At 37.6% G+C, this 27,101-nt stretch overlaps 1 protein-coding gene across 1 annotated transcript in view; it reads left to right on the top strand.

The window, feature by feature from the left end:
- CFAP43 (cilia and flagella associated protein 43) overlaps nucleotides 1-27,101 on the top strand; it is a 157,594-nt gene that overhangs the window by 21,550 nt on the left and 108,943 nt on the right. The window contains 5 exon segments of the mRNA XM_069098895.1: nucleotides 2,828-2,972; nucleotides 11,278-11,337; nucleotides 12,918-12,994; nucleotides 14,848-14,979; nucleotides 22,449-22,565. Coding sequence (XP_068954996.1) covers nucleotides 2,828-2,972; nucleotides 11,278-11,337; nucleotides 12,918-12,994; nucleotides 14,848-14,979; nucleotides 22,449-22,565 — 531 coding nt within the window.

Below are 27,101 nucleotides of genomic sequence, written 5' to 3'. Positions count from 1 at the left end.
TTTCTTCTTCTGAAAACTTCCTGATCATGGTTTTTGACCATTTATCAATTGGCCAATATTTGTATAAATTTGACTCAATTCACCATATATTTGAGAAATGAGGATTTTATCAGAGAAAATCGCTGTAAATTCTCCTTCCCCAATTTCCTGCTTTTCTTCTAATCTTAGTTACCCTGGTTTTGTTTCTGTAGAACTTTTTAAAAAAATTAATGTAATAAAAATTATCCATTTTATCACCATGATAAAATTACCTGTCTCTTGTTTGGTCATAAATTCTCCCTTTATCCATAGATTTGACAGGTAAAAATTTCCAAGCTCCTCTAACTTGCTTATGATATCACCCTTTACATCTAAATCATGCATCCATTTTGACCTTATCTCGGTATATGCTATGATTTGTTGGTCTATGCTTAGCTTCTGCCAAACCACTTTCCAGTTTTCCCGGCAATTTTTGTCAAATAGTCAGTTCTTGCCCCAAAGCTTGGATATCTGGGTTTATCAAACTCTAGATTACTATGGTCATTTACTAATGTGTATTATATACCTAACTTATTGCATTGGTACACCATTCTATTTCTTAGCCAGTACCAGATTGTTTTGATAATTATCATTTTGTAATATAGTTTGAAATTTGGTGACTTCCATCACATTTTTTCCCACTGATTCCTTTGATATTCTTGACCTTTTGTTCTTCTTTTTTCTAGCTCCATAAAATAATTCTTGGATAGTTTGATTGGTATGGCATGAAGAAAAAAAACTACCATTTTTATTATATTGGCTCAGCCTACCCATAAACAATTACTATTTCTCTCATTGTTTAGATCTGTCTTGACTTGTGTGAAAAGTGTTTTGTATTTGCTTTCATATAGTCCCTGAGTTTGTCTTAATAGGTACACTCCCAACTATTGTATATTGTCTGCAGTTATTTTAAATGGAATTTCTTTTTCTAACTCTTTCAACTTGATTTTGTAGCTAATATTTAGAAAGGCTGATGATTTATGTGAATTTATTTTTTATCCTGCAACTCTGATGAAGTTGTTCATTTTTTCAGCAAGTCTTTTAGTTGATTCTCTAGGATTCTCTAAGTATACCATCATAGTCTGCAAATCATAATAATTTTGTTTCCTCATTGCCTATCTTTATTCCTTCAATTTATTATCTTATTGCTATAGCTAGCATTTCTAGTACAATATTGAATAGTAATAGATTTCTTTGCTTCACTCCTGACCTTATTGAAGAAGCTGGTTTGTCTCTATTATTCTCAGTTTTAAATAGATGCTGCTTATTTTAAGAGAAGCTCCATTTTTCCTATGGTTTCTAGTGTTTCTAATAGGAATGAGTATTGTATTTTGTTAAAAGTTTTTTCTTCATTTATTGAGATAATCTTATGATTGTTGTTGGTTTTACTATTGATATAGTCAGTTATGCTTCTAGTTTTCTTAATATTGAACCAGCCCTGATTCTAGGTAGAAATCCCACATGGCCATAATCTATGATCCTTGTAATACATTGTTGTAATCTCCTTGCTAATATTTTCTTTAAAAATTTTGCAATGATATTGGGGAACTAGCTATAGTTTTCCTTCTATTTTTGCTCTTCCTGGTTTATCTAAACCAGGTTTGTGTCATAGAAGGAATTTGGTAGGATTCCTTCTTTAACTATTTTTTCCAAATATATGAATTATTATATGAATTGTTTACTGCAGTAAGATATCCAGGTTTTTCATTCTGTCATGTTCTTGCAGACCTATGATCTTTACATTTTATCTGTTCATCCTTTCTTTAAGATCAATATCTGCTTTGTATAGAGATTATTTTAATGTTGCTGCTCTTTGCTTCTCTTCTGTCAAATTTGCTATTCTCTCTCCAACTTTTCTGGAGATGCTTAGCATTGTGGATTCATTTTTTCCCCTAATCTGCTGATTATTTCTTTGAGAGATAAAAATTCAGATTTTTAACTCCTAATTTCTCCTCATACAGATTTCATTTCTATTTTGAATCAGTCTGGACTTTGTTTTTACTCCAGTGTCTTACCAGGTGTTGGTTCATTTTCCTTTTTCTTATTATATTTGTTAAGTGAGTTCTATACTCAGTTTTTAGTACTCTCCTTTCATTCTAGTATTAGTAAACTCTGTTTATTTAGATGTCCATGTTCTAGGTTTTTAAATTAAATTTTATTCTTGAAATCTTTTCTTTCTGTTCTTTTTCTATATATTCCCCATGCCTCACTTTCTGACAATTTCTTCCTTTTATGCTGTGTATACCCTCCACACCTGGATTCAAAGCTGCCCCAACCTTCTCCCACAGTGGGGAATTTATGTTTCACTGCCTTTGATACTTGCTCTAAAACTCCTCTTGCAGGACAGGGCTCCCCTAGTTGCATTTCAGTCCCCTTTTGAAAACAGAACCATAACTAGGGTGGGGTAAACAGTTTCAGGGTACTGAGATTTTGAGGGGTATGGACATGCTATCTCCCTCACCCCAAGCAGCATATGCCAAGGGCCAGAACTGCAGCCCTTAGAGGTAGAAAATACATATTCTTTTGCCTAGCCTCAGCCTTGGTGATAGTATTCTTACTACAGGGTGTATTTCCTATATCCTAGGGATTTATCTGTGCCCCTAGTATATGTTGCCCCCATCCTCTCCAGAAGTAGCAATCTGGTGCATTCTTATTTTCTCAGGCAGTTGCTACCAAGGCTGAGTTCTCTTCTCCATTTCTTAACTTCTTCTTCCTTTCCTAGGTGCAAAATTTCTAGGAGCCATTATGTTTTTACCCTATAATATATTTAGCTGTCTTTACAAAAAGAATTTTTAATGTTTTATTGAAGCCTAAAGGTCATTTTCGTCCCTTGCTTCGTCCTACTGCACACTGTTGGAACTCAACAAATGACATCTATGTTTGCTGCGAAGAGGGTCATATTCTATCGATTAATGGAGAAAGTCTCCTTGTCACTATTCTGTCATCAACACAAGGTAAGAAACAATTTTGCTAAACTTTTTCAAACATACACATTTGAAAACCAATTCTTAATATACTCAAAGCTTAGCACACTATTTGAAATATGTTAGCTATTTAATAAATGCTTGTTGACTTGACTTGTAGACTTTAAATATCATTTTTACTCTGTACACTTGTGTCATATTCTTCCACTAAAACAATAATAACAACAGCAACAAAAACAACATGCTGTTTCATGTTAAATCTTGTCTTTAAATTTCTCTCTCAGACTCTGTGCAGGCACTTATCTCCTATGGTCAATGCTTTTGATGAAAATTGCCCACTGCTGATAAGGAAGGGGGAAGACAGAGAAATGCCCCTCCTTGACTCCATGAATGTGCCATGTACCCTACTATATTGTCTAAGAGGAACAAGGGAAAAGATGGAGAACTCAAGAGCTGAGTTCTTCCTCCATAGCTGGTTCTTTTCTCTGCATTTTTTTTAAAAAACCAGGAATCACAAAGTTTTTACCATTTGCCCCTTTACAAAAGACATTCTTGCTTTTGCTTTTTTTTTTTTTTTTGCAGGGGTGGGGTAGGAAAGGGCAGTTGAGGTTAAGTGACTTGCCCAAGGTCACACAGCCAGTTTTTATGTTAAGTGTCTGAGGCCGGATTTGAACTCAGGCCCTCCTGACTCCAGGGTCTTTATTCACTGTGCCAACAAAAGACACTCTTAGTCTCTCTCTTATTTATTCCACAAAAGAGTAGATGGAAAAAAGGCACTAAAGAAAGCCATACCAAATGGCAAAAATATTGTTTCTATCAGTCTTTATCAAATTTTCCAGACCTCTTCATAAGCAAATAGGACACTTGAGGTCCAACCACCTATAATTTCATCAAGTGTGTGAAGGGACTCAATGAGTAGTCCTTTGTGTTACACAAATATTCTTTGATGAAGCTATGTGTCTATGATGATTTCTGGAATATTGTTCTCTGAAGAATATTATAAACGGTCCAAAAGATAATGGAGGAAACCATAGTGTATATAGATATGCTCCAGGAAATTACCAGTGATGACTTGTGTGCAATAAGTAGTGTAAAAAGAAGTTGAACTAGTCACACTGGGAGCTAGAGGTAGCAAACGAATAGCTGAAGTCCTGCATAGATGAATGTACAAAGGAAGGCTTTTAGCATACTAAATGGAGGATTTATGAGAGGACAAAGAATCATGATGAGGACCTACAGATGAGTTGTGATATGAAATAAAGAGAAACTCTTGTTCATCAGTAGACATTTAGTTAGCATACACCAAAAGCAAGGCATAGGAGAGACAAAGACAGGAATGGAAGGTCTCTCATCTACCTTGCTTTCCATTGTGGGGTAAACATCCACATAAATAAGTACAAACAAGATAACGGGAAAAGAGAGAGCACAACATCTAGGGGCAGGAATGAAGAATAGGGAAATCTGTATTATGGACACTGGGAGTTTATATTTTGTCCTACAGACAATAGGTACCATTAAGGATTTTTGAGTAAGGATTTTGAGTAAGGATTTTGTACATAGCCATTTTTATGGTATCTCCCCCATTAGTCTGTGAACTTCTTGAGAACAGGGACTTTTGTGTGCCTTTCTTTGTATCTGTAGCCCTTACCACAATTCTGGCACATATTATATACTTAACAAATGCTTACTGTCTAAAGGACTGACCAGCCATGAATGGTGAATAATAAATGCCTTAAAAGACATCTTTAAGAAGGCGAAATGTACCAGTTATGTAGCAAGAGTAAAGGGTAACTGATAAATAGTTCAAGTGTTGTTTTGGAATCCATGACATATAAAAGGAACCAGAGAAAGGTTACCAGTGATTTGGATAAATTCTCAATGGAAGACTGATGGAAAGGCATAGACAATAATTACTCAAGACCAAAAGGCATGGGTAGATTGCAATATGACTTGGCTGAAGTTTAACCATATCAGGACCAAGCAGTATTACACAGGGAAATACTTAATGCAGTCAAGTGATTTTGCATAAAGAGTAGAATCAGCAAACTAGATGGGGAGCATCTGTAGCCTGAATCATTGAACACTGCCTCCTTTTCTGAGTTGGCTTGTAGAGTTCCTGAAGAGTGTGTGTGTGTGTGTGTGTAAGTAGATGGATTTCTTCCTACTGTTCATTGCACTGAATCTGGCTAGCTTCTCAGAACTCCCTCTGCCATTTCTCTCAGTCTAATTTTACAGCTGCTTCTTTTTGTCCTCCCAACCCAATACTCCAGCCCACCTGCACTCAGATTACATCAATGTTTATTTTAAGAAGTTTCAGGGTTGCTTATCTGTAGTATGCACAGTGTAGCACATCCTGGAAAACCATCTTGGCAGATGGGCTGGGAAAAACCAGGAGGTCTCAAACCACATGATGAGTTAGGGGGATATCTACCCCCAAGAATGTGAAGATTTCTCCCAGCAGAATGGGCAGATGAGAACAGTTTGTTCTAATGACCATCAAGGGGGCTAAAGCCATGCTGTAGAGCACTGAGGTCTTAGTCAAACATCAACAACCAACAACACCAAGGTCATCCACTGCATCCTAGGCCATTCCTAGTCATCTTGACTTTTTTGTCATGTCACTGGACTTTGATGACTCTGGAATAGAGAGTGAAGCTGATGACGTTTTATAATTCTGTCTCCTGGGCAAGTCAAGACATCACCCATGACGTCACTGTTTCTTTACAAAAATGAAGGATGAACTTCTCTAACAACTGGGTACCTGAACTATGCTTCCGCATCTTCACAGCCTCTAGGCAAAAATGCTTCTGTTCACCCAGATGAGCAGGCCCTGATTTCTACAGCGTTACTATCCTTCTGGCTGCTCCCTTCTCAGCCAGCAATAGGATAACCTGATGGATGAAACCATCTGAGAAACTGAGTTTCTGTCAGTTCACCAAGCTTTTCAGATCTCTGGCCCAAACCAGATTGTTTATGTACCTATACCACCCATAGTTTCAGACAACCCAAGTCAAGGTGACTTTTACACAATCATTGATTGCCAGAATGCACTACTTACTGGGTGACCGTGTATTCTTGATGAACTTTTTGGAAGATTTAATTTGTAAACTCTGGGTAGGCTTTAGATGATCTTTTACCAGTGCAAACTGATAGCCACTACTTCTGTTATCCTTATCAAGGATGGCATTGGGGTAGATAATGAACATTCCAGTGCCTCTAGTGGAATATTCCAGTGTTCTGGTTGCAGCTCTCCCTTGTAATGATCTATTTTTCATTGTCTTATGATAACATGGAGTTGATACTATCCAGATGGAATTAGAGTAGACTATACAGAGGTCTGCAACACTGCAAATTTACCAGTGCCCCAAATAGGCATACTCTAATCTCAAAGACCCAATTCACAGCTTTCTGCCAACTCAAGTCACCATAGACCACAAGACAGCCCATGGAATAAGAGGGGATTAGTTGGAGCTAACTTCAGCCAAGTAGATCCAATGTCTTGCAGAGGGGTTGTAAGCTGCATGGGCAAGTCTCTTAACCTCTTGGTGATTCAGGCAACTCTCTAAGACTAAATTATAGAGTAGCGACTAATCTGTATCAAGCTGGGAGTTTCCATTCTTTTCCAGGAGTTCCATGTATTAATGAACTACCAGTCTGATGCGTACCTCACCCCCACTGCCCGACCTAACAAAAAACAGATGCACGATTTTACCTCCAAGACTTACTAGACTATGGTAGAGTGATTTACCTTGACAATATTTTAATTTGTTTAAAGTCATAGGAAGTGTGGAATAGTGAATAAAGAGCTGGCCTTAGAGCCAGGAAGGCATGAGTTCAAGTCCTGCCTCTTTCACATACTAGCACTGTGACCTTGAACAAAGTCACCTAACCTCTCAGAGCCATAGGCAGCAATGTTTAAGACCTTAAAAGGTACACAGAAGGCAACTATCTCTAATAGAAGAGGGAGTTTCTTTTTTCCCTTTATCAATGAAATCACAGATCTAACAACAATCTCTGAACTAGTACAACTGTTCATACTCAACTTAAAAGTAGTTCCTCAACTCCTTTCATTGGCATCTCACTCAGTTTAACAGTTATTGGCCAAACTGGATAATTACTGGCTTAAAAAGATGAAAAAAAAGAATTCTTATGAATTCTGGTAGAAAATAAAAATAGACCCAAAGAACATGAAATTGATATTCCAATGAGATATGTCTGCTAGCTGTCAAGGATCCTCCGTTTAGTGAAATATAATTGCCAATTCTTCTAAGAATTTTCCAAATTAGAAATTCAGCAGATTTGTTCATCCAAGTATTGTTTTGTTGGTCCCTGGAGACTGAAGTTGCTTTCATTAAACCCAAATGACAGTGTCAGCTTTAGTCCTGGTTTACTTAGACCCTCACTAGCCCATTGTAGTGGAGGTTGATGCTGTCCTCTCAAACTGAGGGATTATCTGATCTTCTGTGGCTCTGAATACTTCTCTCTCTGTCTTTGTCTCTCTCCTTCTCTGTCCCTCCCTCTCTCTGTCTCTCTCTCTCTTACACACACACACACACACACACACACACACACACACACACATACCTCAGAGAATTAAATCACACCATGTAGAAGAGTGAACTCCTTGTGATCTAAACTCCAAAGTTCAGAGGCCTTATTTATAAAGGACTGTTAAATTATGTGTAGATACTATCCCATCTCTGTGCAAATGGATCACAAAAACTTAGAACCTGTACAGGCTGTCAAGAAGCTCATACGGCTCAGCTTGTACTCTATTTAGTCATTTTGACTTCATAATTTCCAGTGTTTCATGAAATGAGAAACAAGAGGTTGATGATCCCAAATGCCAGAATAATAGATTTTTCTTCAGCCAATATGATGACTTCTGTCCTCAACAAACTTCTCAAACATCCAAGAACACTGGTACTTCCTAGACTTGAACAGTCAATAGCAAGTTTGAAAAACATCCCAAGGAAGCTAACCATTTTTCAAATGGATAGGATCCCTTCCCCTAAAGATGGAATAAGTTTCCAGTGGGTGCCTGAATAAACACTCGTTCCCTCAGAATAATGTTGTTGGAAGGTGACCCATATATGTCATGACAGTCCAGGTATGGATTATTTAAAGCCCTTCAAAAAGTCATTTGGGACTTAGAGGTCCTAAGTCAGTGACATTAGTCACAATTTAAGAATAATTTGTGTGAACCTCTACCAATAGCCTTGCAGGAAAACCTGCATAGATGCTGATGCTTTTTCCAATGCCTTGTGGACTTGGGGGACAATAACCTTATACTTTTTATGACTGACTCAGCACCACCTCAAGGCCATAATACCATCTTTGTAGGTGGCATTTTAGTAGCAACTTGAAGGAAGCCAGGGGTACCAAGAAGCAAAGATAAAGAGGGAGAGAATTCCAGACATGGGAGACAGCTAGTGAAAATACAGTTAAGAGATTAATTTGGTCTAAGTAACTACACAAAATCTAACCCAGAGTATCTAAGATGTTAAATCATCAGTCATAAGATCAACTGGTTGGATTCATTATCTATAGCTGATTTTGCAACAGCTGACCCAGTTCTCTCTCTATTCCTGGATACCACATTTTATGAGGACTCTAGATTTCACCCCAATTCTTCCCAGTATCTACTCTCCATACTCTAGTCTCAGTGGTAGAAAATTACCTGAGACAGTTTGAGCTTTACCAGGTCAATCTACAATCCACCTTACTAGTGTTCAGGTCTGCATATAAGTGAGGGAACTGATCACTATCACTTTACCAGGGAATCCATAGAGGACAGAGACAATCTCTAATCAATCACTAGAAAGCATTATATAACTTTGTTTTCAGTGAACTAAACTATTTTCTCTGCTGGAAATTGGTTCATTTGACACTGAGCCTACTGGCTGAAGCAGCTAACTTTCCAATGGATTCATTCCCTTGTCCATAGTTGGTATGCTGCAACCTGAACTATGTCTGGCACACCTATGTCCTTCTCTAGTGATTTTGATGGGATGAAAGAAATGGAAACGAAGATGGTTCTGGGCTTTTGGAGGCACCAAGTCCATCATTAATATTTTAGTGACTGATAGGACTATGAATTAAGGAGAAAACTTTGGGACCTGCCCATAACCAACTTGCTGCAAAATTAGATGGAATGTTTCATTGCCGTTACTCTTGGGTATATGGGGTACACAGAGAGGACTAGCACCTCTGGTGTGAGGGCTTGCCAAATCAATTTCATGGCTATTCATACACCTTTAATGTTTACCTGTCACCCAACTCTCACCTGTGGCTTCAAGAAGCTACAGCATGCACAGTGGCCACACCCTAGTAAACCATCTTGGCAGAAGGACTAAACCAGGTTGAGGGTAATTGACAGGCCTCAAACCATTGGTGAATTAGGGGGATGTTTACTACAAGCATTCTCCCAGAAAATGGGTGGATGAGAAGAATCTGTTCTAATGACCATGAAAGTGGCTGAAACAGATGCTGTGGAGTGGTTAGAGCTTGGGCAAACGTCAACAACACCAAGGTCATTCACTGCAGCCCAGGCCGTTGCCAGTCATCCTGACTTTTGTCTTGCATTGGATTTTGATGACTCTGAAAGAGAGAGTGAAACTGATGGCTTCTTGCAGCTCTGCCTTACTTAAATCCGATTCACAGGCCAGTCAGGACATCACTCCTGCTGTCATTGGTTCTCTTGTAAAATGAAGGGCAAACAACAACTCTGTCAAGCCAAAACTCCCAGATGCAGAGAAGTTCCCTCATAGTAGTGATGAAGCTCACAGCACGGCTGTAGCATGCTAAACAAGGGGGAAGGATGGATGCAAGACTATCCTTATCCTCAATACAAATTACATCATATGCCTGATCTTTGTACCCACCATAGTTGACTTTTCAAAAAATCTACATCTTATTTTTTGATAGCTTTGTCCCTGAGTACTTTCCTATTGCTTCTGTTTGTTTTCCCAGAGCAGCCCACCAGAGCTTATTTTAACTATCAGCCTTTTATCTCTTATACCAACTGCCTCCCACTAGGCACTTATACTTGCTTCTTACCTCACCACTAACTCTCTCACTGACCTTGGGCAGGACCTGTGCTCCTCAGACTACAGTGACGTTGCCTTGGCTGGGGGCAGGTGTAGAGGGAGGCACTGATGGCTCATGGTAGATCAGTTTACCCAGATGGCTTAAGGAAAGCAGGTCATCCCCAAGTATTTATGCTTCAGTAGGCAAGCTCCCAGAGAATTCACTTAATCATATTTCATTTGGGGACCACGTGACTTAGAATCTCTGGAATTTCAGTTTCATGAAATCCTCTCTCTGTTTCTCCATCTTTTTATGTAGTATTATTGTGGCAAACCAACTTGCTCTACATACTTGTAGCAGCAAGCACCCCGGCTTACCCAGGGTGTCTGCCCATACAGGTTCTTGGATCTGCTTTGTTAAAGGAAAGCAACTCAAAATGGGTTAACAAGCTTACTTTAATCCATCAAACATATATCATTTACCTCGTTCAGGGAAAAAAGGTCAGCACCCCGAACTTCGGAGCATACAGGCAGAATTATCAACACAGAAACAGATCAAGTAGAAAGCTTTCCAAACTGCCCAACCATTACATCCATACCAAACAACATCTGGGTTTTTCAAAGCGGGGTGGGGGGGGGGGAGAGCGGCGGCCCTGGACAACGGCTTCCCAGAATACAGATCAAATCACAGAACCCTTCTCAAAGTGAGCCCCCAAAACAAAGCCTCACATCAGGGCTTATATAGCCTTCTCCTGGCTCAGAGAATGTAACAACCTTATTGACCCACTGGCCAATCAAAAAGTATCTACTGAAAAACAAGCCTCCCACCCCAGGCTTCAGGTGCACTTTAGCCTAGGGGCAGGGAAGATCTTCCAAATTTGCATTCCCATTACAATACTCTAAGAGCTGCAATATGTTAGCATTAATCCATACTGAACATAGTAAGCTCTTCTGTGTCCTACAGATTCAAATGTTCCCCTCTTGCCAAAGTACTGCATCTCCCTGAGGAGACGATCAAATTCTATTCAATAAACATTTATAAAGTACTTCTTTTGTGCAAGAAAAGGGGAAGCTTGGCAAAGAGGTCAGAGCTGGTTTCTTGGTCAGGAAAATTTACATTAAGGTCCTGCCTCTGACACATACTGGTTGTCTGACCTTGGGCAAATGACTACTCCTCTCAGTGCTTCGGACAACTTTAAGACTATAAATGGGTGTTGATTAGCAATGGGAGAGAGAAAGTTCTCTTTTTTAAATATAAAGAACTATGCTATGCATTATAATTGAGGTTTTTTTTTTTCCCCATAAAGTATATGAAGAGGTTTTACCTCCATCCAGGATGTCTTCTGAAGAGAATTTAAGAAAAGAAGGTATGTATTTTTTAAAATACAGCAAATTAATAGTATAGGACAAGTATACACTTAGAATGACTTTTTAATGTGAAGTGTCTGGTGAGCTCCCTTTAAGAGAAGTGTCTTTTCTGCAATATGGAACCATCTTTGGGTAGATCAAGACCTTCTTCTCTAAAGGAAACGTCCTGCTTCAATAACAGATTTTCAGACATTTTTATTTCCCTTAGCTCTGTGACTTCTTGATAACCTATGAAAATGCTACCCACAAGTTAAATATTGGGCTACCCAGTTAAATACTGGGCTGTTACTGAAGAAAGTTGCATAACTTTTTTGAAAACATAACTCAGGGCCCAGATCTTTTGGGAAAGGAAATAAGTCTTCTGTGATTTATTTCACTTAATTCCTCCTGATTAGTTTCCCTTAGGACTTGTATGTTTAGTATATAAATTTAAGACCATAATCCATGGTCATAATTTTATATCACTTTAAAGGTAACTAAATCAGCTGAGGTGCTGTTTATTTGAGTGAAGACATTCTTCATGGTCAAAGCATCTATTTTAACCAAAGCATTTCATAGTCACAGAATCTGAGAGCTGGAAGGGACCTCCCTCATCAACCATCTAACCCAATGCATTACACCAGAGGCATCAATTATGAAACCCATAACACTCCCCAGTGCAACTTGAACCAGATTAAAATATAATTGGGAAATATCTAACAAAATAAATAAAAACACAATAAAATGCAGATAATGTTAACACATGGTTTTCTAAGTCAGTGTGCAAGTGTAGGCATCAGTTAGTCGCCCCCTTTCTATCGGAGCTTGAGACTGTTTATACCAGCTCTTACAATGACTGTGAGACCATGGGTAAATAATTTAACTTCTCTAAGTTTCTTCATCTGTAAAATGAGAATAACACTTAAGAGTACTTACCTCACAGGATTGTTGTGATGATCAAAAAAGGTATGTAAAGAAATTTGCAAAACTTAAAGGACTATATAATTGTTGGTAATAATTATCAACATTACTGCCATTAGCATCTCTTCCTGATAGGCAGAATGAAGTAGTGGACTGAGCCAACCACAAAGTCAGAACTATCTGTACATGTTGAATGGTTTATATTTAGTCCTGCCTCAAAAGCCTCTTGAGTTATTTCCTCCACCTAAAAGAAGCTATGGTTCTGTCATTTTTGTTACATTAAAAAATAGGTAGAAAAGTTGATCTTCACTGGTGGCCAAAATAGAATAATAATAACTCACTTCACATAGCAAAGTGCTTTCCCCACAACAATCAGTAACTCTACTAGTTAGTGCAAGTATTATTTTATAGATGAGAAAACTGAAACTCTGAAAGGTTAAATGATTTTCCAACTATCATACAGCTAGTTAAGGGTTTGAGAACAAATTTTAACATAGGAGTGTCTGGAAAATAGGACATATTTTGAAAGCACTTTAGAAATTAAAAGACCTAACATCTGCTTCATAACCCTGAATGAAAGTTTCTAAAGAAAATGAAAAATGATATAGCATTAATATAAAGTTTATTGATTCTACTTTAACATTTCTATGACCTATTACTTTGTTTTGTTTTCACAAAAATGAAGAAAGCCTTTCTAAAACTAAGAGAATCAACACCATGGCAATTCATAAAAATGGACTGTTTGTTTCTGGAGATGTAAGCTTTTTCTTTTCTAATATTTTCTACCTCTGTCATTTGTCTTTTAAGAGTGAATGTTAATTTTTTAAAATTCAATCTCTTTGGGGCTAAGGTGAGAAAGGGGAAGCACAATACAGAAAAGAAATCCCGAATGATCACATTTTAAATGTAGCCCTAGAGGAATTGCCTTATGGATTTCTTCCAAAGCAACATAAATTACACATCTGCCATCTTTTAATGTTCTCAGGGTGTTAGACATGGAACTACCACCTTAGTAATTCTGACATAGATTTAGAGCTGGCAGAGAACCTTAAAAGTCAACTAGTTCATTTTATAGGTTAGGAAACAGGACTAGAGGGATTATGACTTACCCAAAGTGACTTAGGTAGGTAGTAAATGATAGAAACAGAAGGTAAACTCAGTCATCTCTTAAGCCTGGTCTTTTTCCCAACTGCTGTGATAAGCCATTACAATTTGCAGCTATAGAAGTTGCTGCAAAAATGAAGAAAGAACCAGGTCATTTAGTACCAGAATTAGTGCCAAAGTCTTCATCTATGACTGATCAGCTCACTGAGTTAGCATAGAGTAGCAAGGTCATGTATTTTGTCTCTGCTTGGGCATACCTGTTCTCTATTCCTTAGCCACAGACTATACCTATAACCCAGCAAGAGTTAACCTTTGGCACACATGTGCACATGTGTGTGCACGCACACACACACAGGAAGGAATAAACCAAAAGAAAAGTAGGTATTTTCTCCATTTTGTGCTTTCAAAAACAAAAACCTCTTTCTGAGACTTAGCCCTTATATTCCTTAACCAAAAAAAATAGCTAGGACTCTGCTTCTCCCCTTTTTGCAGGCTGTTTTAATAATGTATTTCCTCCTTCAAAGCTGCCTTTAATAGCATTTCAACCTCCTTATAAAATAAAGGTTGGAGGCTTAGAGGAGAGTTGACATACAGTGATTTATTTTAGGCCCATGTTTTCTGAGGCAGCCCTAAACCCAAACACCTTAAATTAGTATGACGCTCATCTCAAGAGGGTCTGATTAAGGAAACATAGTTAATGGTCCAATTCCGGCTTAACTACTGGAAAAACAACTTCAAAATCTTCTGTAGGTAAATCATTAGCATTAGCATTATATACTAAGGGTCAATTAAGTCCTAAATCTGTTCATAGTATTTATTTATCATCTTTTATGTGCTCAGCTCTGTGATGCAGGATCCAAAAGAAATATTAGGGGGCAGCTAGGTGGAGCACTGGCCCTGGAGTTGAGGACCTGAGATGACCCCGGAGAAGACCTGAGTTCAAAATCTGACCTCAGACACTTAACACTTACTAGCTGTGTGACCTTGGGCAAGTCACTTAACCCCAATTACCCTGCCTTCCCCCCTCCAAAAAGACCAGAAAAAAAAGGAAAAGAAATATTAGGCATAGTGTCTGCCCTCAAAGAACATGGGGAGACAAGACTAGAACTTATGAAATATTAGTACAAGACATAATATGAGTATGAATAAGACTGATCTCCATAAGATAGGAAAGAAAATAAAGTTAAATTATTTTAAAGTAAATAACATTATATATATATATATATATATATATATATAATTAGAAGTCTTGTACGGACTAAAAGGTATCACAAGAATTCAGAGAATAAGAAGATCAATAGAGATTGGGAGAGTTGAGGAATGCTTTCTGGAGGAGGTGAGAATTAAGCTGACCCTTGAAAAATGGATAGAATTTGGTTAAGGTGGGAAGGAAGGTTGCATCTCCTGAAATGGATTGTGATTACAGTCAAGCCTTTGGTTTGATGAGGTTAGTAGAGAAAGTCCATTATGCTAGAATGCACTTATTTTCTTATTTTTACGTCTAGGATGGCATTTTGCATTCTATTACTATCAAGGAAACTAACTACACTATAAATGACCACATCAATTTACAAGCCTCTGTGAAGAATATTATATTTTCTCCTGATTATACACGAATACTACTCCAAACAGAAAATGTATGTAAGATGATGAATTCCTGTCATAAAATGCTAATATGTATCATGGAACATGTTTTTTTTTGAGGTACTTATTATAATCATATGTGAAATTGTGAAGAATCTATTAATTTAGCCTTTTAGAGAATTCCCAGGTTAGGAAATCCCTCCACTAAGGCAGATTATAACCCACCTATAATTTAGTAGATTAGCACAAGGGGTTTGTTTTAAGAACTGAGAGTTTAGGCCATTTATCCAGGGTCACATAGCTCATCGATGTCAGTGAAAGGATCTGAACCCAGGTCTTTTTGGCTCCAAACTGAGCCCTCTATGCATCTTATCATATTAATGGAGGCTAGAGGGCCAGGAACCTTCTCTTCCTGCTCCCTTCCCCTTTTTAGCTTTCTTTTGTGCATAATCTTCCTTAATTAGGTAGTAAGCTCCTTATAAGGTTTTTTTTTTAATATTTGTATGGCTTACCACAGTGCCTAGCATATAGCTGGCACTTAAATGTTTGTTGACTGACTGACATCACACTGCCTCTCTCATTATACTTTACCAATGTCACATGTTTTTATTCTCCCAGGCTGTTATCACTTCTTGGGTCACTATAGTATATAAGCTTGATTCCATAGTTATTTACTTCAACAATGCACCATATTCCACCTTTGTTTCCTTATCTTCCATTGTTTTTCCTTTAGTAATCAAAACCCTGGCTCACCCTCAACATTTACCTTCTTTTTTCAAATTGTTGATTGCAGCCACAGGAAGTCACATAACCAAGTGCATAGGAGCAACCATGTTTTCTAACCTCCAATGTGTCTACCCTGCTACACAAAAATCCTTTCATTCATCTTTGAGGGACTCCCTTCTACATTTTCCATGGCTGTTCAAAACCTTCTTTCTCTTCAAACCCCAAGTTAATCCTTTTTTTACTCCTAGCAGTTGAACTGACCTGCCCTATGGAGAAAACTGAGGCTGTCCATCTGAATTCCATACTTTTTCTCTTCATCCATCTTTTGTTCTTGTGCTTGAAGGGATAGGGTAGCTTTCCTCCTTGCCAAGATAACCTCTCCACTTTGCCTTGATCTCTTCTCTTCAAGGATCTTGTTTTGTTAATCAATTTTTGTTGGAATTATCTACAGCCATGGTCAGACCTCCAGTATCAGAATATCAATTTCATGTGGAGGATAGATTGGAAAGGGAAAGCCTTGAGGCAGAGAGATCAATTAGGAAACTACTATAATGGTTTAGGTGAGGAGTTATGAAGGCCCGTAGTAGGATGGTGGCTGAGGGAGATGAAAGAACAGGACAGATGCGAGATATATTGTAGAGGTAAAACTGACAAGTAATTGGTAATTAACAGGATATGGAGGTGAAGGAAAGAGTTGAGGATGAATCTGAGGATATAAACTAGTGACTAGAAGGATAGGAAAATTTTGAAGAGAGGATTTGGAGAAATAAACATGTTCTTTTTTAGACATTCAGTTTCAGATGCCTACAGGACATATAATTAAAGACATGTAATAGGCAGTTGGTATGTGGGACTGCAGTTCAAGAATGACTCAGGTTGAATACAAAGATTGGACCATTAGATTATGATTAAATCTATGGAAATCAATGGAATCACCAAGAAAGTGTATAGAGAAGACCCAGGAGAGAACCCTAACCTTAACTTCTTATGTAACTTTATAAAATAAGATCATAGATTTAGACTTAGAAAAAAAAATGTAAAAGTCATCTGTTCTAGACTGAGCCTGGCTCAAAACATCCCCTGGTAGTTTAGGTTCTATGTTAGAAGAATGTGAGATACTCATAGATCATTAAACAGTTAACAAAAAAAGATTTACTCGGCCATAGCAATAAAAAGTTATAATATATGGGCCCTGAAGACACCTCAAGCTGACTCAATTAAGCAGAGCTCCCTTGCCTATCTTACCCATCAGGATCCACCAACCATGTCTCACAGCAGGCCTGGAATTTTGTGGCTACTTCATACTCAAGCACTGAGGAGCAACAGTCTGAGCCTTTAGGTCCCCGAATCACCCAAGTCTCAAAGAAACTCGAAGTATCTTTTAAGGAAGAACTGGCCTGTAGGGGGAAGGGTTAGGATATTGCTCCTCCCACACCATCCATCCCATTGAGCTGAGGCCCAGAAATGTGAAATGACTTGCCCAGGTATGACAAAGGTGGCCATTGTTTTCTCTCTCTGACTCATGACTCTGATATCTTTCTTTTTGACCACAAACTTCTATCCTTCAATATTTCCACTGCCTTACTCCTACAGCTATTCTTCATTTTTACTTTGACTTCCAAGAATTTTAATCCTTTCTCTCTCAGTTCATCATTTCTGTTTGGGCCTCGTTTTCCTCCCTTTACAATCTTAACCCCACAGTTAACTGGTTCAATTATATACTGCCCTCCTCTTGAATCCCATGTGCTTCTGTCTTATCATTTATGCTTTGTCAAACCCCAACCCTCACTTATCCCTCCCTATCAATTCACCTTCTCTGTGCATACTCGTGCTGCTGAATGCTTCTGGAGGAAGTTAATAACCATGCTGGTTGGATCCACTACAAATTTATGCTGTTTAATCTCAACAAGGCCCTCGTAGTTGTGCAGTAATCCTTTTATTTATTCCTAATCAATGCTGCACTGACAATGGGCAGGGCATATATTGCATAAGTTGTAGTAGATCATACGATGGATTTCTCTGTTCTAGGATTTGACACACAGCTGACATTTGGACAGTCTTTTTGCTCCCATCTATTATTAACATTGCTGTCACTTTAAATGTTCTGGAAAAGTTCTTTAAATGGACCTAGAGTCAGACCAAAGCCCAAATCATCCATAGACACTTCCTACATATGGGATTTTTTGCAAGTCTTTTGCCTCAGTTTCTTCAACTGTGAAATAATATTACCTACCTTGAGGGTCAAATGAGGTAATTTTGTAAAGGTATTAGTAGTATTGTGCCTGGCACTATTTGTTAAATTCTTGTTCCCTACTCTTGACTACACTGGTTGTTCCAAATCTTCTAAGCCCTCTTTCACCTTCATTATCCCTTGTCTTTCAACAGAAGATCTCACTTCTTACTTTAACAAGAAAACAGAAACCATCTGTTATGGGCTGCCCCTTTTCCTTTATTCTATACCTCAAAGCTGCTCAGCCTTATTCTTTCTTCCTTTTCCCATTCTTTCCTCCTTTGCTCTAGTTGCTAATTAAAAAGCATCTCCTGTGCTTGCTCAGGCCAACACTGCTATTTGTGCTGTTGGTCCCATTCTCTCTAGTCTTCTCCAGGAATTTGTGTCTGCACTCAGTGCCTTTCTCTCATATTAAACATCTACCTGCACATCCAGGTCTCCCCCATACTTAAAAACCTTCATTTGACTCTCCAGCCTTCATCTCACCTCTCTCTTTCTTTCATAGCCAACCTCCTAGAGGAAGCCATCTACTCTCTTCTGCTTCTTGCCTATATTTCCTTTCCTCCCATTCACTTATATTTTTCCACAAGTAAATATTTTAGTAATAGCTATAATAAAAGTCACAAACAGGTGGCATTCTCACTGGTAGCACCAAATACCAAGCATTACTATTCATAAATGTTTAATTCCAAAACCAGTGCAAAAAAGAAAAAATACACCTGGGAATAAAAACTCAAATAGTATAACATTTATTATAACTAATATACAAAATTCTCTTCAAAATTAGTCACTATTGGACTTAATTCAGATTCTACTGAAGTGATAAAACAAGTAATAGTGATTATAAAATTACAACAACAAATGTGATGTTAAAAAATTAAAATGAGAAATAAACCCTGGTAATATTGATATTATGAGATCTTGGAGAGTACCGGGAGAAAAAAGATCCCAGGATGAAATTCCCATAATGTAACTCGACTCAAATCTACAAGGCAGATTTATGCCTAAATTCATAATGATTCTGCACTATAGAAGGGTAGTTATAAAATGACTCCTGCTTATGCCCCTAGTTACAGAGAGCAAAGCTCTCTAACAATGGACTGGGGATTTACCTCCCAGTTCTGTATTAGGAGGTAGCTAGGTGGCGCCATAGGACATAGAGCACCAGACGTGAAGTCAGGAATTTGACCTCAGACACTTAACTAGCTATGACACTGTGGGCCAGTCATTTAACCTTGTTTGCCTCAGTTTCCTCCTCTGTAAAATGAGTTGGAGAAGGAAATGGCAAACCACTCCAGTATCTTTGCCAAGAAAACTCCAAGTGGGATCACAGAGAGTTGGACACAACTGCAAAGTAACTGAACAACCACCTGTACTAGGAAAGGCCCCCCTCTCTTCTGTGTGGTTCTCATTGGGCCCTGATGTTACAAACAAACAGACACAAAGAAACATAAGATCAAGGTTGACGACAGGTGTTTATAAAAAACATATGAATAAAAATATATTTATGAAAAATGTTTATGAAAAACATTTACGAAAAATATAAAATCTGGCAAAAGCATTTTTAACAGAGCAAATTTAAGAAAGGAACAAATGGAAACAAAGCTGGGGTAACACAAAGCTGCACATTCTTTTTCTCTCTCCAAGGGCTTGTTTCTCTTTGCACTCCTGTTCCTGGGCAGGCAAGCATCCAAAATGAAACACACACAGTTAGGACCAACTCCCAACTTGTTCATTCAGATGGAGGTCATCTCTCATGGTCTTATGGAAGGGAACTGCAGTGTGGCAGGCTCCAGCTGCTGCTCTGATCTTATGTAGCTGCCATGGGATGACTTCTCCATCCACTTCTAAATCCCTTTTCATTCAGCTTCCATCCCTACCATTCATATGAAACTTCAGTGATCTTTTCTCAGGACATATCCATTTTGACTTTTCTGAAGCATCTGATGCCCCCTTTTCCTCTCATTCTTTTCTCACTCAATTTTTTTGCTACTGATTTTTCCTGGTTCTTATACCTACATGAACACTCCTCGTTCTCCTTTGCAATCATCTGTGCCCTAGGAGTGGGCGTCCTACACAGCCAATCCTCAGCCATGTTTTCGTCTCTCTCCGTACTTTTTCTTAGTGATATCCTCAACTCCTATTGGCTCAATTGTCACCTCTATTACAGTTGAGTCCCAGAAGTATATATCTTGCCCTAATTTAACTCCTGAACTGCAATCTCACATCTCCAACTGTCAGACATTTCAACTTGTATTTCCTATAGGCATCTCAAGCTAAACATGTCCATAATGTAAAAGATTATCCTCCTACCTAAACTTGTCCTCTTCTCTAAATTTCCCTATTTCTTTTGCCATCACTATGTTCTCTGAGTAACTGAAATTTGCAAACTGAGTCCTCCTTGACTTCTGCCTCTCCCTCACCACCCACATGGGATCAAATCTTGTTGGTATTACCTCCAGCATATCTCTTCCATCTCTCCCCTTCTGTCCACTTGCACGGCTACTGCCCTATTTCAGACCTTGATCACTTGTTGCCTAGACTCAACTATAGTAGGTTCCTAGTTGGATTCCAGTTTCTCTCTTTCTCTACACAGTTGAAAAGTAACGTTTCCAAGGCACAAGCCTGACCCTGCCACTCCTCTGCTCAAAAAACTTCAATGGTTCCTTCTATCTCTAGGATAAAATGGGAAACCTTCTATTTGGCATTTATCGCCCTCTCAAGCTATCACGATTATTTGGTATAAATCCTTTCTTCTACATTTCCACTAGATCAGCCTACTTGCTGTTGTCAAAACAGCATTCCTTCTTTCCCCTCTGGTGCTTTTGCAAAGGTTGTCCCCATTCTTGGAATGTGTTCCCTTCTCTCTTCTGTCTCGTAGAATCCGCAGCTTGCTTGAGGTCTCAGCTCATGTCTATCTTCTATGGGAGACCTATTCTGGTTACTGCTCTCTCTCTCCTCAAATTATTGTGCAAATCCCTGTTTACATGTTTTCATGTGAATGAATATCCATGTTTATATGTGTAGCTGCCCCTTTTAGGCTATCCTCAAATTTCCTGTTGCAAGTTGTTCCCAAGAGTAACTACCCTCAGGTTTAAGGCATGTCTGCACTCCCAAAACAATAGCTCAAGAGGCCCAATTGTTGCATTTACCTTTTATGGTCAGTGAGTTGACACAATGGTATCAAAGCATTTACTGAAATATATATCAAAAGGCATTTACTGAAATATAGCATGAAAAACTTTCTGTGAACTTGAGGTATACTCTCCCAACAATTACCCACAGCATCAGTGGGAAGAATGGGTCCAGAAAAGATGGGCATGGATTCTAGGGTACACTAGGAGAGAAGCACAAACTTAAGGAACACATGTGGCCAAGGCACTTCACCCCTCGGATGCTCTAGGACCCTACTGTCCTTTCTCTTCTCTTGTATGTGATGGGCAGGCTACTCTTCTGGGCTCTCCGGGCCTGCTTCTCTCTGCAGCTTAGCTTTTTGGGTTATTTTTTATAGGATAAGCAGCACATCTCCCAGCTGCCTGCTAGACATCTCTACCTAAATGAACCACTAGCACCTCTAACTCAACAAATCTAAATTGCACTGCTCATCTGCTCAATTAAATCTCCCTTTCCCCTTTTTTCTTTCTCTACCTTTCCAGTCCCTCACACTTCAAACTTCAGAATCATCTTTATTGTACTTTAGATCTTGAATGAATGAATTCTCTTGCCATGGGCTCACTTCAATCTCATTAGTCACAAGGCTATGGTTTAGTTTTGAAGTTTACCTAACAAGGTTGGGTTTTTTTCTGTTTTAGTCCAGAAGAATCCTAACCTTAATTTTCTATTTCCTAAAATAAGCATTATTCCTGAAAGAAGTATTGTCATCAATATATATTTTAAAGACTAGTGACCATTTGAGTATAGATACTTCTTCCACTGATACAGGTCATAGCCTCTCTGCATTCTATGAATTGATACAGCTGAAAAATAAATAGTATGATGTTAAACCTTCTTGTGATGAGCCTAGGTAGGCTGGTGCTCAGCTAACCATTTCTGTGCCTAAATTTAGAGGCTTTTGTGGCTTGGTAGGATGCATCAGTTTGCGTTCCACTGTCGTAGCTTCATGAACTCCTTCACACTATAACATATCAGACTGTTATAAAGATCAAATAAAATAATGTATGTAAAGAGCTGTGCAAAACTTAAAATGTTATGTAAATGTTAATCACCACTGCTAATACTATGATTTTATTTTTAAAAAGAGGAAATTAAATTAAATTAAATTCATGGTTAAATTTGGTCAACTGGTCCATCGGGAAACCAGAAATCTCCAGGGTTGGCCCTATGATTGTAACTGCTTTTGTGCACGTTTTAGGCATAGCTCTTTAAGAGGAGAACTAATTCCTTTAGCAGTTGAATTTGTAATCTATAAAATAATTCATGAATTCACCACTCTTTTCTTCAAAGGTTTATTTCAAGATTTCAAAAGAAAAGCCAAGAACTTAAATTTTCTCAAGGACTTGCAGCAAATAGATTGTTTTCAAATGATTTTTAAATTGTATTTGACAGGGATCTGTTTTTTCCTATACTTTTGATGAAAAGCCAAAAATTGAAACAATCTTGGATGCATCTGGTGGCAACATACAGGCAATTGACTTTGTCACATTTGGAAGCCAATATTGCATGGTAAGAATTTTCTCTGTTCTATTTAGAAATTCATTGGCATTGAAATTTTGAACTGTGAATACCTAACTATATACAACTTAAATATGTACCAATACTGGTAAAAAAACATTAATTTCATTACATTTTTGGGTATTAATTCTTTCTCTCCCTCCCACTTCTATTTCACTGTTCTTCTCCCACCTCATTAAAAAAAATACAAGAAAAACAAAACCTGTTACAAACATATTCAGTCAAGCAAAACAAATTACTGTATTGACCATGGGAAAAAATGGAAAAAAGTCCATAATCCTCAGTTTGTACTTGAGTCCATCAATGCTCCATCAGAAAACGAGTAGTATGTTTCATCATGAGTCTTTTGGAATTGTGGTTGTTCATTATGTTAATCAGAGTTCCCAAGCTTTCCAAAGTGATTATCTTTACAGTACTGTTATATTAATTGTTCTCCTAGTTCTGCTTACTTCACTTTGTAACTGTTCATAACATGTCTTTTCAGGTTTTTCTTGAAATCATCCCTTTGTTCATCCTTTACCCAATCAATAGGCACCCTTTTGTTTTTCGGTTCTTCGATACAATATAAAGAGATGCTATAAATATTTTTGTACATATGGGCCCTTTTCCTCTTTCTTTGGTCTCTTTGGTATATAGACATAGTATTCTTATCTGTGGGTCAAAGGTTATGCTTAACAGTTTAACAGCTTTTTGGGTATAATTTCAAAGTGTCTAGACCAGTTCACAGTTCTATGAATGGTACATTAACATACTTGTTTTCCTATAGTGACTCCAACATTGTCATTTTCCTTTTTCATCATCTTTGCCAATCTAATGGGTGTGAGATGGTACCTCAGAATTGTTTTAATTTGCATTTTATTATCTATTTTTTGTGATTTAGAGCATTTTTCCATGTTGCTGTTGATAGTATGGATTTTATTCCTTTCTCCTCAAAATTGGCTATTCATCCTTCGACTATTTATCAATTAAGGAATGACTTGTATTCTTATATAATTGAATCCGTTTTAATGTACTGAGATATTGGTAAGACCAAGGACTATCTGACTGTAGGACCATCAAAGACATTTGCTACAAACATTCCCCCCATACACTTTCCTCTTCTAATTTGAGCTTACTTGCTCTTTTGCTTGTGCACACTTTATGTAATGTAAAATTTTATGTAATCAAAATTCTCTACTGCCTTTGAACTTCTCTGTCTCTTATTTGGTTTTTAGCTCTTCCACTATCCATGTAATAAGTAATTTCTTCCATGTGTCTCTAATTTGCTTATGGTGTTGCCATTTATGTCTAAATAATGTACCTATGTGGAGTTTGTCTTTGAAAATATTGTGACATGTTAGTTTACACCTAGCCTCTGCCAGACTATTTTCCAGGTTTCCCAACACTTTTGTCAAGTTCTTCATCCAATACCTGGGATCTTTGGATTTATCAAACACTAAGTTACTGTGCTTGTTTCTTTCTGTCTATTGTGCTTAATCTGTTCCACTTATCAACCTCTATTTATTACCCAGTATTAAATTGTTTTGATGATTATGGTTTTGTAATATAGTTTAATATTTGTGGTATAGTTTAATATTTTCTTTCTACTTTCCATCCCCTCCCCAATTAATTCCCTTTATATTCTTGACATGTTGTTCCTCTAGATGAATCTTGTTATTATTTTTCCTAGCCCTATAAAGTAATCAATCCAAAGTCTGATTGTTATAGAACAGAAGAAGTAAAATAATAGATAGTATTGCTATTTTATTATATTGGCTCAATCTACTTATGAACAGTTAATATTTTTTCAATTATTTATATCTGTCTTTGTGTTTTATATCTAAAGATATATTATGGTTTTGTATTTGTGTTTATATAGTTCTTATGTGTGTCTTGGCAGGCAGACTTCTAAGTATTTTGTGCTATCTATAGTTACTTTAAATGTAATTTGTCTTTCTATCTCTTCCTGCTGAATTTTGTTGATGATATACAGAAATTATGATGATTTGTACAGGTTTGTTTTATATCCTACAACTTTTCTAAAGTCATTAATTGCTTCAGTTAGCTTTTTAGCTGACTCTCTTGGGTTCTCTAAGTAAACCATCATATGTAAAAAGTGCTAATTTTGTTTCTTCTTTGTTATACTTATTCCCTCAATATCTTTTTCTTGTTTTATTGCCTTTACATTTCTAGTACTATATTAAATAGAAATGGTGAGATCCTTGGACAACCTTGCCTTATCCTTAATCTTATTGGAAAGGCTTCTTGTTTATACCCCTTACAGATAATTTAGCTTTTGGTTTTAGATAGATACACTCATCATATCAAGAAAAGTTCTGTTTCTTCTTAAGCTTTCTAGTCCTGCTATTGTTTTTGAAAACAAGAGTGGATGTTTTGTCTGACCAAAAGTTTTTTAGGCATCTATTGATATAGGCATATGATTTTGCTGTTTTTCTTAACATGTTTAATTACATTCATAGTTTTCTAAATATTGAACCGGTCTGCATTCCTGGTATAAATACAGCCTGGTCATAGTATGTTGTCTTTGCGATATTTTGCTGGAGTCTTTCCCCTAATATTTTATTTATTTTTTTGCATCAATATTCATTAGGGAAATTGGTCTATAGATTTTTTCCTTGGTTTTGAGTTGCTCTGGGTTAGGTATCAAGATCATATTTGTGTAATAGAAGGAATTTTGTAGGACCCTTTCTTTTCCTATTTTTTCATTTTATGTAGTATTGGAATTAACTTCTTAAAAAATGCTTTGGAGAATTTGCTTACAAACCCATATGTTCCTAAGGTTTTTTCTTTGCACATTCATTTATGGCTTGTTTAATTTCTTTTTCTAATATAGGGTAATTTAAGTACACTATTTCCTGTTCTATTGATCTGGGCAATTCATATTTTTGCAAATATTCATTCATTTCATGTTATCTCATTGTTTTCATTATCTTTTATGAAATTACCATTTTTGTGATTTGTACTTTGACCTACTCAGTCTTGAGGATTTAGTTACTTAGCTTCCATTTTTAAAATCTTCACTTTAATGGCAGTTTTTTGAATATAATATCATTGTATTGATAAATGTGTTTAAACCACTGTGCAAAAGGTGCAAGCAGGAGGAAAGGAGTAAGAGCCTAAAGAGTGATGGTCAAGTTAAATCCAAATAGTTTCATAATCTGTAGCAACAAGCCTCCATAGAGAGCAATATCATTACAATGTGAAGACTGTAATGCTATTTCAGTCATGTGAAAAGAGAAAAAGAAAATCTTATTGGCTTTTTCCTTGTAGACCAGTCCTACACTATCTTCCCAAATATTCATTTAAATACATTATTTGTGAGAGTTAAACATTCAGCAAACAAATCACCTTTATTTATCCCTAATGTGAGACATTTATAGCATATTTTTAAAGACAGAAAGTGAAATTACTAAAACATCTCATGAAAAAGTGAAAAAAGTCCTCTGACATACTTGTTTCATTCTATTCAAACCAAGAGCCTCTAGATGAATTTTGTTGTGGTTAAGTCATTTTTCAGTTGTGTCTGACCCCATGTGGGGTCTTCTTGTCAGAGACACTGGAGTGGTTTGCCATTTCCTTTGCCAGCTAATTTTATAGATTGGAAACTGAGGCAAACAGGTTTACGTAATTTTCACAGGCTTACACAGCTAGCCAGTGTCTGAGTTCAGATTTGAACTCACAAAGATGAATCTTCCTAACTCTAGGCCTAGGAATCTATTCACTGTCCACCTAGTTGCCCCAGATGCATTTTAGACAATGGATTACTCCCTTCATTGGCTCTGATGTTAAAATTGTGGCCAACTCAAGAAACTTACTTTGTTAATCAAATGTTCTACCAACAAGTTCATAAAGAGATTGTGACATAAGGGGTACAAAGCCAAGATTGCAGATTAGAGACAACAACCCAGCTAAACAAAAACTTTAAAATAATGCATCAAATTTTGGAGTGGCAGAGCCAATAAGAGTTGAATATAAGACCTAAGGAAACTTAGGAAGTCTGAAGGAGAGGTTTATGACACCATGGTGGAAGTCTGTATGGAATACACACAAATGGAGGCAGCATCAATGGCTATAGCAGCAGTAGAAGCTTTGGGAACCCTCAGCCCAGAGAAAGTAAGGTGGTAGGACAACTGGAGATCATAGAGGACCCAATGCTGGCACTGGGTTTACCTGGTGCTGATTGGCAACCCTACTGACTATATGCAGCTCTGGGTCACAGCTCCAGGGTGAGGTGGAACACTTGTGGTCAGTCACAAGGGAGCAGGGGCCCAGAAGAGTGCTAGAGCTTGCAGTAGCAAGGGAATAGGACACCTAGTCATAGCTCCACAGCCAAGAGCAGTGCCAGCTGTTGTGGCTTCATGGAACCAGGGGCCATTTCTGGGTAAGGAACAGAGTGCAGACCAGGAAAGCATTCACCACACCTTTCCCATCACACTGCTTTGGAAAAACCAAAAACTCGCAGACTTTTAGAACTAGCTCTAAAAATAGTAGTACAAAAAAAGCCTAAAGCTTAGGACAGTGCCTCCC

The sequence above is a fragment of the Petaurus breviceps genome, unplaced genomic scaffold (assembly GCF_028583685.1).
Source record: "Petaurus breviceps papuanus isolate PSGF00001 unplaced genomic scaffold, PetGlider_PUasm1.0 37, whole genome shotgun sequence".
Taxonomy (NCBI): Eukaryota; Metazoa; Chordata; class Mammalia; order Diprotodontia; family Petauridae; genus Petaurus; species Petaurus breviceps.
This window is presented reverse-complemented; position numbering and strand designations above follow the sequence as displayed.